Source organism: Echiichthys vipera (genome assembly GCF_963691815.1).
Source record: "Echiichthys vipera genome assembly, chromosome: 5".
In the NCBI taxonomy this organism is placed as follows: domain Eukaryota; kingdom Metazoa; phylum Chordata; class Actinopteri; order Perciformes; family Trachinidae; genus Echiichthys; species Echiichthys vipera.
The window spans coordinates 3,583,044-3,597,472 of record NC_139830.1 but is presented as its reverse complement, the minus strand read 5'-3'; the positions used below and the strand labels follow the sequence as shown (position 1 = coordinate 3,597,472).

Here is a 14,429-nt window from a genome sequence, read left to right as displayed (position 1 = left end):
GGACAGACAGACGCACACGGACGGACGGACGGATGGAGGGACGCACACGGATGGACGGACAGACAGACGCACACGGACGGACAGACAGACGCACACGGACGAACAGACAGACGCACACGGACGGACAGACACAAACGCACACGGACGGACAGACCGACAAACACACACGGACGGACGGAGAGACAGACGCACATGGACAGACAGACGCACGCAGACGGACGGACAGACGCACAAAGACAGAGGGGTGGACTATGGTTCTCCTTTTCTAGACCCCTCCTGAAAATAACGTTTCACCACTAAAGCATGAGAGAAAAATGTTCTGGCAGAAACCCCAAACCCACGCGTGACCCTGAGAAAGAGCAGAATCTGTCCCCTTAAAGCAGCTGAAGTGGACACGTGAATGTTGTGTGTCTGCAGGTAAGGAGGCCATGCTGACCCAGAAAGACTACGAGACCTCCACCCTGTCAGAGGTGAAGGCGTTGCTACGGAAACACGAGGCCTTCGAGAGCGACCTGGCGGCCCATCAGGACAGAGTGGAGCAGATCGCCGCCATCGCACAGGAACTCAAGTGAGTGAGGAGGGAGGGGAGAAGTGTGCAGGGCGATGACACACTCCCTCATCAGCATTCATGTGAGCACAAGTGTTGGCTCTAAACTCCACCCTGTGCGTGCGTGTGTGTGTGTGTGTGTGTGTGTGTTTCCTTAGCGAGCTGGACTACTACGACTCTGCCAGCGTCAACGCTCGCTGTCAGAAGATCTGTGATCAGTGGGACACCCTGGGCGCACTCACCCACAGCCGCAAAGCATCCCTGGAGGTACGACCCATCTCTGATCACGTGCTGATGGAACAATAAAACAAAAAAGACAACCTAACCAATAAAGACTCAAAATAAATATATAAATCAATTAAATTAGATCATAAAGAGTCATAAAAGTTGAGAAAGGGCCTCAATATTTAGAGAAAAGTGTGTGTTTGATTCTTTCTAGCTTTAAGAAACGCACAACTTCATTGATCCAGTGAGGAAAGGATGAAGGAGCTTGTTTCCATCTGACAAGCACCAAACACCTCACAAGGAGTGTCGTCTTTTTCTTCTCCTTCTCCTTCTTCTTCTTCTTCTTCTTCTTCTTCTTCTTCTTCTTGTTGTTCTTGTTCTTGTTGTTCTTCTTCTTGTTCTTCTTCTTCTTGTTGTTGTTCTTCTTCTTCTTTTCTTGTTCTTCTTCTTGTTCTTCTTCTTGTTCTTCTTGTTCTTCTTCTTTTTGTTCTTCTTCTTCTTGTTCTTCTTGTTCTTGTGCTTCTTGTTCTTCTGCTTCTTCTTCTGCTTCTTGTTCTTCTTCTTTTTGTTGTTCTTCTTGTTCTTCTTCTTCTTCTTGTTCTCCTTCTTCTTCTTCTTCTTCTCCTTCTTCTTCTCCTTCTTCTTCTTGTTCTCCTTCTTCTTGTTCTTCTTCTTCTTCTTCTCCTTCTTCTTCTTGTTCTCCTTCTTCTTGTTCTTGTTCTTCTCCTTCTTCTTCTCCTTCTTCTTCTTCTTCTTCTTCTTCTTCTTGTTCTTCTCCTTCTTCTTGTGCTTCTTCTTGTTCTTCTTCTTTTTGTTGTTGTTCTTGTTCTTCTTGTTCTTCTTCTTGTTCTTCTTCTTCTTCATCTTCTTCTTGTTCTTCTCCTTCTTCTTGTGCTTCTTCTTGTTATTCTTCTTCTTCTTCTTCTTCTTCTTCTTCTTCTTCTTCTCCTCCTTCTCCTCCACAAAGGCTTTAGCCCGAGAGTCCTCTGGTGTCAGACCAAAGAGAGCACAGATCTTATGTTTTTGTTAAAGCCCTTGAACGCCCACACAGGTGTTTTCAGACCTCTGCTCGGGCTTTGATGGGTATTGATGAGGTCATAAATGTCCGTCTACCACTAAGAACGATAAAGGTGTCCTTCACAGGTGAAACAAAGCTGACAGGAGACTCTGGAAGATGTCAAACACACCCACAGTCCTGAGGAGAGGTTGAATCAACCGCATTAACTGAAAACACCTGTGTGGGTGTTCAGGGGCTTTAAAAATCAAAATAAATAGTAGAAAAACATCATATTTCTCAGAGTAATGGATCAAAAACAAAACCAGACCCTAACGCCTGATGATCTGTCGCCTCTGTCCTAGAACAGCTGTTTGAGTCCTGCATGTAAACACATTATTCACCCGTCATTCCTCCAGTAAAGTGTGTTTTGTGGTCAACAGAGGACAGAGAAGCAGCTGGAGTCCATAGATGAGCTCTACCTGGAGTACGCCAAGAGAGCGGCGCCCTTCAACAACTGGATGGAGGGAGCGATGGAGGACCTGCAGGACATGTTCATCGTCCACAACATCGAGGAGATCCAGGTGGGTGCACGCTCGCGGTGTGTGGGGCTGTGGCTCCAGAGAGGTGCAGGAACTCTGAGCGAGTGAACGCTTCTGTGTATAAACGTACGGACGCGTCTCTGTTCCTCCCCTCAGGGTCTGATCACAGCCCACGAGCAGTTCAAGTCCACCCTGGCAGAGGCCAACAAGGAGCGGGAGGCCATCCAGGCCATCCAGGCCGAGGTGCAGAAGATCGCCCAGAGCAACGGCATCAAGCTGAGCGGAGCCAACCCCTACACCACCATCACACCCGAGAGCATCGACAGCAAATGGGAAAAGGTAGCTGCAGCCTCTCAGGGTTATTATCGTCGCTCTAGCTCAGGGGTGTCGAAATGATCCAGTAAAGGGCCAAGTGGCTGCGGGTTTTCAGTCCAACCAAGCAACAACACACCTGATCCAACAAATCCACTGTGTGAAGACAGTTCAGGCAATTGCATGACACAAGTCAGGTGTGTTCTTGCTTGGTTGGACTTAAAACTCGCAGCCACAGCGACCCTTTACTCAGTTTGACACCCCTGCTCTAGCTTAATACTCCCTTGAGTTACTTGATGCATTAGAAATAATAAATACAGTGCAGCTTGGGGCTGTGAGTCAGATGCACTCAGATGTTATATCCAGTCCGTCTGTCAGCCAATAAGAGGACAGTGATCGATGCTTATCTGCTGTGTTGCATCTATTTTACACCGGTTTAATGCTGCGAACCTTCATGCATGTGACAGAAGGTTTGATTAAAGGTTGTTTTTATTATCAATAATGTTTTATTAGGAGGTGATGATGCACATTAGAGCAGGATCCAATGTTATTTTTACACTTATCACATCAAACCTGCGTCACAATTGAAAATATAAACATACTGAAACAATGGAAACACTGTGCATCATGATGAACGAGGAGCAAGACGTACAGGACGGGTTCTTAGTTTATATTTGTGGCCCGATAGGAACATGATCAGACGACATACAAACGATGTGCAAATATTAAATTAATAAGTAACTGAGGGTGAATAAGGGCGCACTCCCACTGTGCGTCCGTCCTGTGCCCCGTGCTTTAGGGTCCTTGTCCCCCCCTCCAGGCCCGTTTGTACTCACACTACCTGGGCCTCGGAGAATGCTTCTTGCTGCCTATACGTCATCACGCCGTAACACGTCACACGCATTGATGACGTCATGGCGATGCGTGGCTTTGTTTCCAGATCTTTCCGTAGACCTCTGAGTTTTTGTGCGTCTTGTCGACTGTTTTTGAATCTTTTCATCGACCAAATCTGCAGTAAACACTCCACCTCCGCATCACACCAACGTGAACCTTTCACCGCCATTGTTTTAAATGTCCGCGCATGGTCCCTCCTTCTTTTTTCTATGTCCCAACAGGCGCACAGGAAATGACCTCAGAACCGCCGTAGGCCTCGTGCTCGTACAGGTGCGCACGCTCGTGCTCGTACACGTGCAAACGTGTTTTTACAAAAGCCCACCTCTCCCAAATGGGCCGTGGACGACCAGCTGGCCGCAGTTATGCGCGGAGTGGTTGCACTCACACTGGTCAAACGCACTAGGCTTTAGCCGAAAAACCGTGTTTGGTGCGGTGCAGAAGGACAGTGTGAGTGCGCCCTTATTAGAAACCTATGATGATGCTATTTAGCAGAAAAGATGAATTTTTATTTTGTATTCGTTCTGCAAAGTCGACATATGCAAGCGCGCCAAACTGGCAAATAGACTTATAATGTCTGCCTCTTGTCAGTCAATCTTCTTTCTGCTCCCTTTCATTTCTTTTCTAACGAATGAAATAAGAATGAAAATGAAATGTTCTTTTCAACCTCCGTTCTAACTCTCACTTCTCTCGTGATGAACTTCAAACACTCGATGCAGTTCCAGTTCCTCCCTCACCTTTGTTGCAGTGATTGATCGGTCTGATGTGCGTGGAGCTTTATAAGGCCATGTCCGTTACACCGTGTGCCTCCTTCATTATGTCCCCCGCTGACTCCTCCTGACTGTGAGCAGCTGCACGTGTGCGTCACTCCTCTAACCCGCGGCGTTTCTGGTGTTAAAGTTTAACCTTAAAGCGGAGCGTTTTATTAAGCAGGGGAGATCTATTTGACCACTGAATGCTCATTGTTCGATGCCATCTGTGCTGCGTTACTTGTTTCTTTTATGTGATTTTTTTAATGCAGCTTAAACTTTCCAGTGTTTTTTACAAGTCTGTTGTTTATGAACCTCTCTTTGCTTCTGTCTTGGATCAGACGTCCCTGTAAAAGTAGTAGTATTTGTAGTTCAGGTGCCTCCAGCTGTGCGTGTTTCTAATGTGTGTGTGTGTGTGTTTTTCAGGCGATGGACATGGTGCCGCAGCGCGATAACGCCCTGCAGGATGAGCTCAACAAGCAGAACTCCAACGACTCCCTGAGAGCCAAGTTCGCCACTCAGGCCAACGCCGTCGGCGCCTACATACAGGCCAAAATGGAGGTAAGGGACGAGCCCACGCAGCCGGTCCCAGTGCTCACCGCCGTGCACTGTGTGTGAGCGCTTCGTCGCTGCACAGCTGCCTGTAGTTTGTGAGGGTTTTCAGGCCAACATTGTCCAACAGTGAGCTCATAGAGCAGAGAGTCTGCAGGGGTCAGGAGCTGCAGCACAACACGCTCACAGTCTGGAAGTCTCACAGTGCAGGTTTCTAATTCAGCAGTTTCATATTCTTTATGTGCTCGCTATGTTCTTTGGGTTGGAGTTACACACACACACCCACACGCACACACACACACACACATTGAAATTGGGCCTTTGATCCGTAAATTCACGTTAAACACAAAGGGGAAATCTCCTTTACCCACATGTTGTTTCCTTTCTGAGCTTTGCCTCCACGCTGTTAGCACGTCACACGCTTCACTCATCTGATTGGTTGATGTGTCCCGTGTGTTGGTGATAGACAGATGGTTTATCCAATCAGAAACCAGGATTTTCAAACCTTCCCAAAAGATCAAACCGAGAGTTCCCAGGTAGAAATGCAGAGAAAACGAGAATCATGCGAATCAATCCATCCAGCGTCAGGTTGACATGAGACCTGTTTACACTCACAAGCCTTCACTTCCTTCAGGGATTTTACATTTTGAAGAGGCGTTATTTCTGCAACAACTGAAGCAAGATTTACTTTGATTATGTGTCTGTTAACTGGACTAAACAGCCACGCCGTAATACTCAGTGATGAGACATGGATCAACCTTTTGTGTACTCTTCCAGCTGTGAATGGTAACGTCCATTAGGATAAGTCCCCTGTTCATTGTTTACTATGAATGATAAGAAAATAAAGTTATTTTTAAACTGTGCCTGACCGTTTAAAACAGTTTGCATCTGAAAGTATGAAAATCCGCTCCACTAAAAGAGGATAAATGATCATATTAAATAATTTCTAATGTTATTTTTATGTTTAACAGAAGTAGCAACTGCGCCCACGTTTACTGAAGTTCACAAACACTTACTGAAGAAAGAGAGCGAGATCGTCTAAATGTGTCCTCCACTGTGACGCTGTGATGCTGCACGTGACTCTGACACCCGTCTAAAGTGTTCACGTGTCGCACTGACAGGATAATAAACGCTGTGTGTGTGTGTGTGTGTGTGTGTCGACAGGAGATCGGCAGGATATCTATTGAAATGAACGGCACCCTGGAGGACCAGCTGAGCAGCCTGAAGGACTACCAGAAGACCATCATGTCTTACATGCCCGAGATCAACACGCTGGAGGGATCCCACCAGCTCATCCAGGAGGCCCTCATCTTCGACAACCAGTACACTTCCTACACCATGGAGGTAACACACACACACACACACACACACACACACTCACCTAAAACCTTCAAAAAATCACCACTGTCTTACTCTATTTCTTGTGTTTCTGTAAAATGACTTCCCTCCCTCCCTCCCTCCCTCCCTGCAGCACCTCCGTGTGGGCTGGGAGCAGCTGCTGACCACCATCGCCCGAACCATCAACGAGGTGGAGAACCAGATCCTGACGCGTGACGCCAAGGGCATCAGCCAGGAGCAGCTCTACGAGTACCGCGCCTCCTTCAACCACTTCGACAAGGTCAGGGGCCCGAGCTCGGCTGTTTATTCACCTTTAAACACCTTTAGCCCTCAACCCATTTACTGTTTTAATCATGGTAGTTGTGTGATGTTATATATAAAATATGCTATTAGCTGAAGGTGTTGTGTACTCATGGAGGCTTTTCTGTGTAAATTATAACGTGACTGCATGAATGTTTAGACCCTACATGGGGGTGAGAGAGGAGCCAAGCGTGTGAGTACCGATCCTGATGTGTGACACAGGCGAGCACGTGGTGGGGGTCACTGCTGATGTAATGGTTAATGTCATGCACGGTTCAGAGATAACACACAAAAGAGAGGACCCAATGCAGACACGGAGACGGAATAAAAGCACAAAAGGTTTAATAATAATAACAGCAAAACTCAAAACACTACAGGGAAAACAGGCAATACTAATAACAAGACGGTCGAGGGAAGACAGGAACGAGGAGACGACGGAGAATCAGGAACAAACTCGATTAGAGTATACTTAGAGACGGGGAGCGTGAAAACCACAACGAGAGAGGGAATGCCAATCCGGGGGATGGGGGTAGTTTACCAATGAAGGACAACAACAGTCCCGCGCTGCATGCCTGTCAGCTCAGGGTATAAGTAGTGATCCAGGTGATCAGTGTAACAGGCTGCAGCTGGGGGGAACGCCTACCGGACCTAGACGACAACAAGAGGAAGACACATGCAGGGAAATGCACATGCACAGACAGAGGGAGACAAACTCACACAAAAGGGAAGAGAGGAGGGACAGACAGAACTGACTCTTGACAGATTAATGTTGTAAATCAGCTGTTTTTGGGGTGTTTTGTGCGGTGAAGATGTGCAGACTCACACTGTGATAGGAATATTCATTTCATCGGGACATTAGTGTGTAGTTACGGCCTGGAGAGGATCTTTCTTCCACACTTGGGGGTAGAAGGCACGACGTGTCACCAGAAGAGAGTGTGTGTTTGTTGAGGTCGTTGTCAAACCTCATAGTGTGTGTGTGTGTGTGTGTGTGTGTGTGTGTCACACTGTGGGACTCGTTCCCGCGGTCACCCATCACATCACGAGACATCAGAACGTCTCAGGTTCACACGACCAGAGTCACGTCTTTAGATTAGAGCCGACCGATCCAGGATTTTAGAGCCAATATGAATATTTTGAATATTTTTTACTTTATATCTATGTGAATTTTGCACCATCGGACTCTGCAAAGGTAATAATAATAATATAATAATGACCTTTATTTGTATATGCTATGAGTACTTCACATTAAAAAGAAGCAGAATAAACATAAAAACAATAAAATATGTGACAAATTATGAAGATAAGCTAATAATAATATATCCACAGACAAAGAAATGATTAAAACAAGCTAACAATAAAATACATCTGCACCTGATGATACAATAATAAAGAAAGTCAGCATAAAAAATACATAATAGAATTAAAGTTCAGCACTTTATTATGAAAAAATTAACAAAAATCAGTTAAAATGGGGTAAAAATGACCAGAGTTAGTTAAGAGCTAAAGTGAAGAGATAAGTTTTTAGCTTATTTTAATTAATATATTAAAATATTAAGGTACTCAGGAGATATTAGTAACTTTATTAAAGGCAAGGCATTAAAGTTTATTTGTATAAAGCATTTAAACAACAATGTCAGTATCCGAAAACCTTTAATGTTTAACGCAGACGGGGAAATTTGTGTGTCACAGCAGCAACAGATTATTACAAAATAAGGTAAAAAAAAAAGCAAAAATAAGCAATAAAGTTAAATTTAAAAAGGGAAGACATGGAAATAGGCATTTATACATATTCACATGGTATAGTGCAGTTGTTCTTGTGTTGTAATAATATAATATGGAGTAAATAAATATGAGTAATTATGACCAAATAGTGCAAAAACAGGCACGTTGCACAGTGCAGGGTGCAGGATGAGGTCAGTAGTCATGTGGAGCAGCGCTGATTGTAAAGTACTTTAAAGTGTTTTACATAAAACAATAAAAGCATTGGAAAGAAACATGTTTGCTATGTAAAATTTAAGTAAAATAATAAAAAATAACATAACAATAAGGAATAACAATGTAAAAAATGACCATGAATCAAATATAATAAAAAATATTTAACATTATTATACTTAATAATATATATAATGCATGCTATTGTCAGCCAAGTCTAAAAATGAAAGAATAAATAAGAATCTCTGTGTATTTTCTGCATTTTATGTTCTGTAAAAACATAATTCATAACTGAAAATATATGAAAACATATAGAGCAACACTGATACGTCTGTAGTTTAGTTCGATCACACAGATGCACAACAAGAAGTAATGAAGCATCAAGTGTCCTTTAACTCCTTCACTATTATCATTATTGTCATTATTAATACTATTATTAATATTATTATTACAGGCCAGTATCAGCTGATGTTAATCACCAACCCATAGATCGGTCTGGCTCTACTTTAAATCCTGGACTTGTTCTTTAAATGTGCAGAAATGTGGAGCCACCAGCTACGGAAGCCCTAAAGGGTCACACATGCATGCATTTTATTTCCTCTGCTTTCCCGTGATGACGTGGTAATTCATTCGTAATCTGGAGAAAACAAAACGATAGTCTTCTCATCTTCAGCCTCTTATCCGGGGTCGGGTCGTGGGGGCAGCAGCTTTAACAGGGGACCCCAAACTTCCCTTTCCCGGGCCACATTAACCAGCTCTAACTGGGGGATCCTGAGGCGTTCCCAGGCCAGTGTGGAGATCTAATCTCTCCACCTGGTCCTGGGTCTTCCCCGAGGCCTCCTCCCAGCTGGACGTGCCTGGAACACCTCCCTAGGGAGGCGCCCAGGGTTCATCCTTACCAGATGATCCTGAACCACCTCAACTGGCTCCTTTCAACGCAAAGGAGCAGCGGCTCTACTCCGAGTTCCTCACGGATGCTGAACTTCTCCCCCTCTCTCTAAGGGAGACTCCAGCCCCCCTCCTGAGGAAACACATTTCGGCCGCTTGTACCCCTTGAGCCGGTTAATGTGGCCCGGGAAAGGGAAGTTTGGGGTCCCCTGCTAAAGCTGCTGCCCCCAAGACCCGAACCCGGATAAGAGGCTGAAGATGAGATGAGATGAGATGAATCTAAGTCAGCCTGATGTCCTCATTAACTCAAAAATATCATATATATATATATATATATATATCAACATGTATTATATCAACAACATAAACAGCAGTACAGGGAGCAGTTTTACATTGTGCACATTAATAAAGAGATTATAGTTTAATTATATAGTGAAACCATCCGTCAGTGTTGTCCATAGTGTCTTAATGAGGCATGAGCTGTCACTGTGATGCAAATCTGAGGCCGTTTCATTCATTATCTATCAAACTAATAATCTCCCGAAAATGGAGGGAATTAAATGTGTGTATGACCCTTTAGGGCTTCCGTAACCATCACATGTCTATGATCTCACTGTTTTAGTCTTCACTGGTCCATCAGGCCTGTTGAGTTATGTGTGTGTTGACATTGTCTAAACATCCATGCCTGTCTGTCTGTCCATCCGTCTGTCTGTCTCTCTGTGTCTCCGTCTGTCTGTTCATCTGTCTCTCTGTGTGTCTCTCTCTCTGTCTCTCTCTCTCTGTCTCTCTGCCTGTCTCTCTCTCTCTCTGTCTCTCTGCCTGTCTCTCTCTCTCTCTGTCTCTCTCTCTCTCTGCCTGTCTCTCTCTCTCTCTCTCTCTCTCTCTCTCTCTCTGTGTGTCTCTCTCTCTGTCTCTCTCTCTCTCTCTGTCTCTCTCTCTCTCTGCCTGTCTCTCTCTCTCTCTCTCTCTGTCTCTCTGTCTCTCTGTGTGTCTCTCTCTGTCTGTCTCTCTGCCTCTCTGTCTCTCTGTCTGTCTGTCTGTGTCTGTCTCTCTCTGTCTGTCTCTCTCTCTGTCTCTCTGTGTGTGTCTATCTCTGTCTCTCTCTCTCTCTCTCTCCCCCTCTCTCTCTCTCTCTGTGTGTCTGTGTGTCTCTCTCTGTCTCTCTCTCTCTCTCTCTCTCTCTCTCTCTCTCTCTGTGTGTCACTGTCTGTCTGTCCCTCCATCCTCCATGTCCTCATCTCTTGCATGCTCCTGTGGATCTCATGGTCACCGTCCATCCACCGCCCTGCCCTCCCCTGTGTTAATGATTGGTTCATCCTGGTGACGTGTGGCGCTCTGTCATTGGGCGTTCGGTTCGACCTCAGGACCACAGCGGGGCCCTGATGGCCGAGGAGTTCAAGGCGTGTCTCATCAGTCTGGGCTACGATGTGGAGAACGAAAAGACGGTAGGACCCCAGGACGGGCCGGGCCGCAGGGACAGAGCCGCAGCTGCTGTCCAGCCTCAGAGCAGAGAGCGCGTCAGTCCGACCAGCAGCTTTGAATGAAATACTCCTTTAATTGTTGATTTATTTCCAATTTGCAAATCATTTAGCACTTATTTGGATGACAAAGGTTTTCTAATCCTTATTTTTGACACAAAATTCTCCTGATTTAGTGTATTTTTTCTTTTATTTCCACAAACTCTTAAGTCTTAAAGACCTAGTTGTTGCCATTTGATAGACAAGTATGTTCATGAAGGTGCTCTGAGGCAAATTATACAGTCCAAAGGGCTTTATATTAAACATAAAGACATTTAGATTCATTGATAAGTTGAATTTTATTGGTATTAAATGACCTGCACAAGAATACGCTGTGTAAGAAGTGAACTAATGCTTAATTATAGTACAATGACCCTGCAACACACAGGCATGGGTCTGAATTCATCTTGAGCACAGTCTTGAAATGGGAATAATTAATATAAATATGTAATATAACTATTAAGATAACGATGAAGACTGATTTTTAGCACAATCTCATGATGAGATTTGAGATTTCAGAACACACCGAAGGCAGAACACACTGGTTTATGCATCAAATTTGATAAATTAAATCAAATTTAAACAAAAAAAAACAACAAAACATAAGGATATAAATGATGTCTGAATGTAGTCTGTGATCAGCTCCTGCTCTGAGGCTGTGGTGAGCTCCTGTGGGGGGGTCAGTGACAGGGTTTCGCTCCGTCAGCATGGAGGTGCAGAGAGGTGTCGCGTCCCAGTTTGTCCACCGGGGGTCTCTGTTGCTTTGCGCTGCTTCAGCTCCACCTGGCTTCCTCTCTCTCTCTGAACAGACTCCGCCCCCTCTCGTCCGTCTGTCTGTCAGGTTTTGACTTTCTCTGTTTGTGCTTTTTATCTCTTTCTCACCCCCCCCTCCCAAACATGCCTTACTTTCTCTACCTCTGTTTCTCTTCACCGCTCCGTCACCATCCTCTCTGCCACCTGTATCTATCTCGACTCACCCCCTCCTATCCACTCACCCCCCTCCCGGCCTTTGCTGTGCTGTGGCGGCCTCCACAGAAGCGATCGGGACAGATGGTCTCGGAGGATTTCCGGGCTCTCCTCATTTCTACGGGACTCAGCCTGGTACTGCTGCTGCTGCTGCTGCTGCTGCTGCTGCATGATGCTCTCACAGGGTGTCTGCAGGTCCAACAGATTCAAATTCCAGTTCAGTCCGCCTTAAATCACCTTACATGAGGCGGACACCAAAGCAGTTAAAGATTAGGCATTCACGATCAGGGTTGGGTGTCTAAGCACGACCAAAATGACCACAAGTAAACACAAAATAACTACGGATACAGGACGACCACAAAGAGACGGACAATGATGACAAAACGCAAAATTATTGAAATTAGATGTAAAATGGCCACAGGACGAAACGATGACATAGAAATGTAAAATGACTAAAAATAGATGCAAAAAGATGCAAAATGTCTAAAAATAGATGCAAAACCACAACGAAAAGATGCAAAATATCTAAAGATAGATGCAAAATGATGCCAAAGACATACAAAACATCTTAAAAATGGACGTAAATTGAGCACAAAGAGAAACGACTACGTTCCTGCGTAGACGGAGCGGGGGGGGGCCTGTGACAGGTCTGTGCACAACAGGCAACAGTGTCTTTCCAGTGATTACAGTCAGGATGGATCTATAACCATCCTCTTTTAAGCTGACTACAAGTTAAAAAAAACACAATATTTGATGCATTTGGGACATTTTGCTTTTTGGATTGATATCAAAATGTATTTTTATTTTCTTAGAAGTCAAATATATTTGTAAGAAAACCTCATTGGCACAAACCCAGTCCTGTTCACTTAGATACGTTTGGTGTGAGTTAACACCTGCAGACACCCTGATCTCTCTCTCTCGCTCTCTTTCTCTCTCTCTTTCTCTCTCTCTCTCTCCTTCCTTCCTTCTTTCTTACTCTTTCTCTGTTGCTTTTGTATTTGCTGATTCTGCTCTAGTTGATAATAGACTGACTCAATCAAAATATCAGTTATACGTAAAAGTTTGTCCTCATCTGTGTCCTGTTGATTTTAACCAGCGACTGTTATGTGCATATATACAGTACACACAGCTATATATATACCTGTATATACTGTGTGTATGTGTATATATATAAATATACTGTATCTGCATGTGTCAGTGTGTGAAATGTAAAATATTGGGACCACAGTCGTGTTTAAATCTAATCACCGTCTCAGTCAGTTTCATGTTGGTCCTGATGTTTTATGTGTGTGTCACATTCTGTGTGTGTGTGTGTCTGTGTGTGTGTGCGTCTGAGTACAAACTGCCGTCTCTCCCGGGTTAACCTGCTGGTTTTTTTTCCGGTTGCCCAGGGCGACAGCGAGTTTGCCCGCATCATGAGCATCGTGGACCCCAACGGCAGCGGCGCCGTCACCTTCCAGGCCTTCATCGACTTCATGTCCAGGGAAACGACCGACACGGACACCGCCGACCAGGTCATCGCCTCCTTCAAGATCCTGGCCGCTGATAAGGTGCGTCTGCGTGTGTGCTTGTGCGTGTGTTTGTGTTTGTGTTTGTGTTTGTGTGTGTGTGTGTGTGTGTGTGTGTGACTGTGTCTGAACCTTCCTCTCTGTTCCCGTCAGACCTTCATCACTGCCGAGGAGCTGAGGAGGGAGCTCCCGCCCGACCAGGCGGAGTACTGCATCGCCCGCATGGCGCCCTACACAGGGCCCGACGCGGCCCCCGGAGCCCTCGACTACATGTCCTTCTCCACCGCCCTGTACGGAGAGAGCGACCTGTAGAGGAGGCCGAGAGGAGGAGGAGGAGGAGGAGGAGAGCTGGAAGGACAAGGGAGGGAGGAAGAAGAGGGGAAGTGAGGTCGAGAGTTGTCCTGCGCGTTAGAAAAGAGACGCCAGGAACAGAGCGTTTGAGTGGTGGGTGTGAGGTGCCCCTGCGTGTGCCCGTTTAGAAGCGATCCGAAATCTTTAAAGGACCCTGCGCTTGTTGATTGAAGTGTAGTTAGGTTTGGGCCGGGGTCCAAAGTAATCAACTATACGAACAGGCATATCCAGGGGCCGCTGTGGGACGTGAGGGGACGGGACGGGAGGGGACAGTTGCTCCGTTAGTGCGGGTCCTTAGCTTCACCCTCTCTGCCTTTTGTGGGGTCAAACTGGGGAGGGAGAGCGTGGGGGGTAGGGAGGGAGGGGGGGGCACAAGCTAATCTGATACTTATGCTAATTTGTGTTTATTTTATTATAATTTCTTTTGTTTTCTTGCCAGAGGGGGTTCAGGGGCGTGAGGCGGCGCGGCCACTGGCGAGGTTTGTGTATTAGATCCTAGAGAGATATATGCTGCGGGGGGGCGGGAGGAGGGCGGGAGATAGAATGACATATTTACCCATAATTCCCCTGTCGCTGGATAAGGTGACCTGTCTAACCTCAGCTCTTTCCCCCTCCCTCCTGTCTTTATTCCTTTATTTTGTGTTTTTCCGCAGCAGCAGCAGGTGGGGTGGGAGGGAGGGAGGGCGGGGCTCAGCGCTGTACATACTTCTTTTTTTTTTCCAGTGCGAAAGAATCGACGCGTAATGTCCCGGTTGTTGAGAACAAATCGATCGCAGGCTTCTTTTTTTTGTTTCCAGTAGGGGCCAAAGTAGAGAGA

The 14,429-nt window shown here is 45.6% G+C and overlaps 1 protein-coding gene across 1 annotated transcript in view; it reads left to right on the top strand.

Moving 5' to 3' along the window:
- actn4 (actinin, alpha 4) overlaps positions 1-13,921 on the top strand; it is a 77,487-nt gene extending 63,566 nt beyond the window's left edge. Inside the window, exons 13-22 of the mRNA XM_083913795.1 lie at positions 418-568; positions 706-814; positions 2,210-2,350; positions 2,465-2,647; positions 4,687-4,821; positions 5,977-6,156; positions 6,284-6,430; positions 10,635-10,715; positions 13,145-13,303; positions 13,415-13,921. Coding sequence (XP_083769921.1) covers positions 418-568; positions 706-814; positions 2,210-2,350; positions 2,465-2,647; positions 4,687-4,821; positions 5,977-6,156; positions 6,284-6,430; positions 10,635-10,715; positions 13,145-13,303; positions 13,415-13,573 — 1,445 coding nt within the window. The 3' untranslated portion in view covers positions 13,574-13,921. The remainder of the gene's footprint in view (positions 1-417; positions 569-705; positions 815-2,209; positions 2,351-2,464; positions 2,648-4,686; positions 4,822-5,976; positions 6,157-6,283; positions 6,431-10,634; positions 10,716-13,144; positions 13,304-13,414) is intronic.
- Positions 13,922-14,429: the final 508 nt, after the last annotated feature.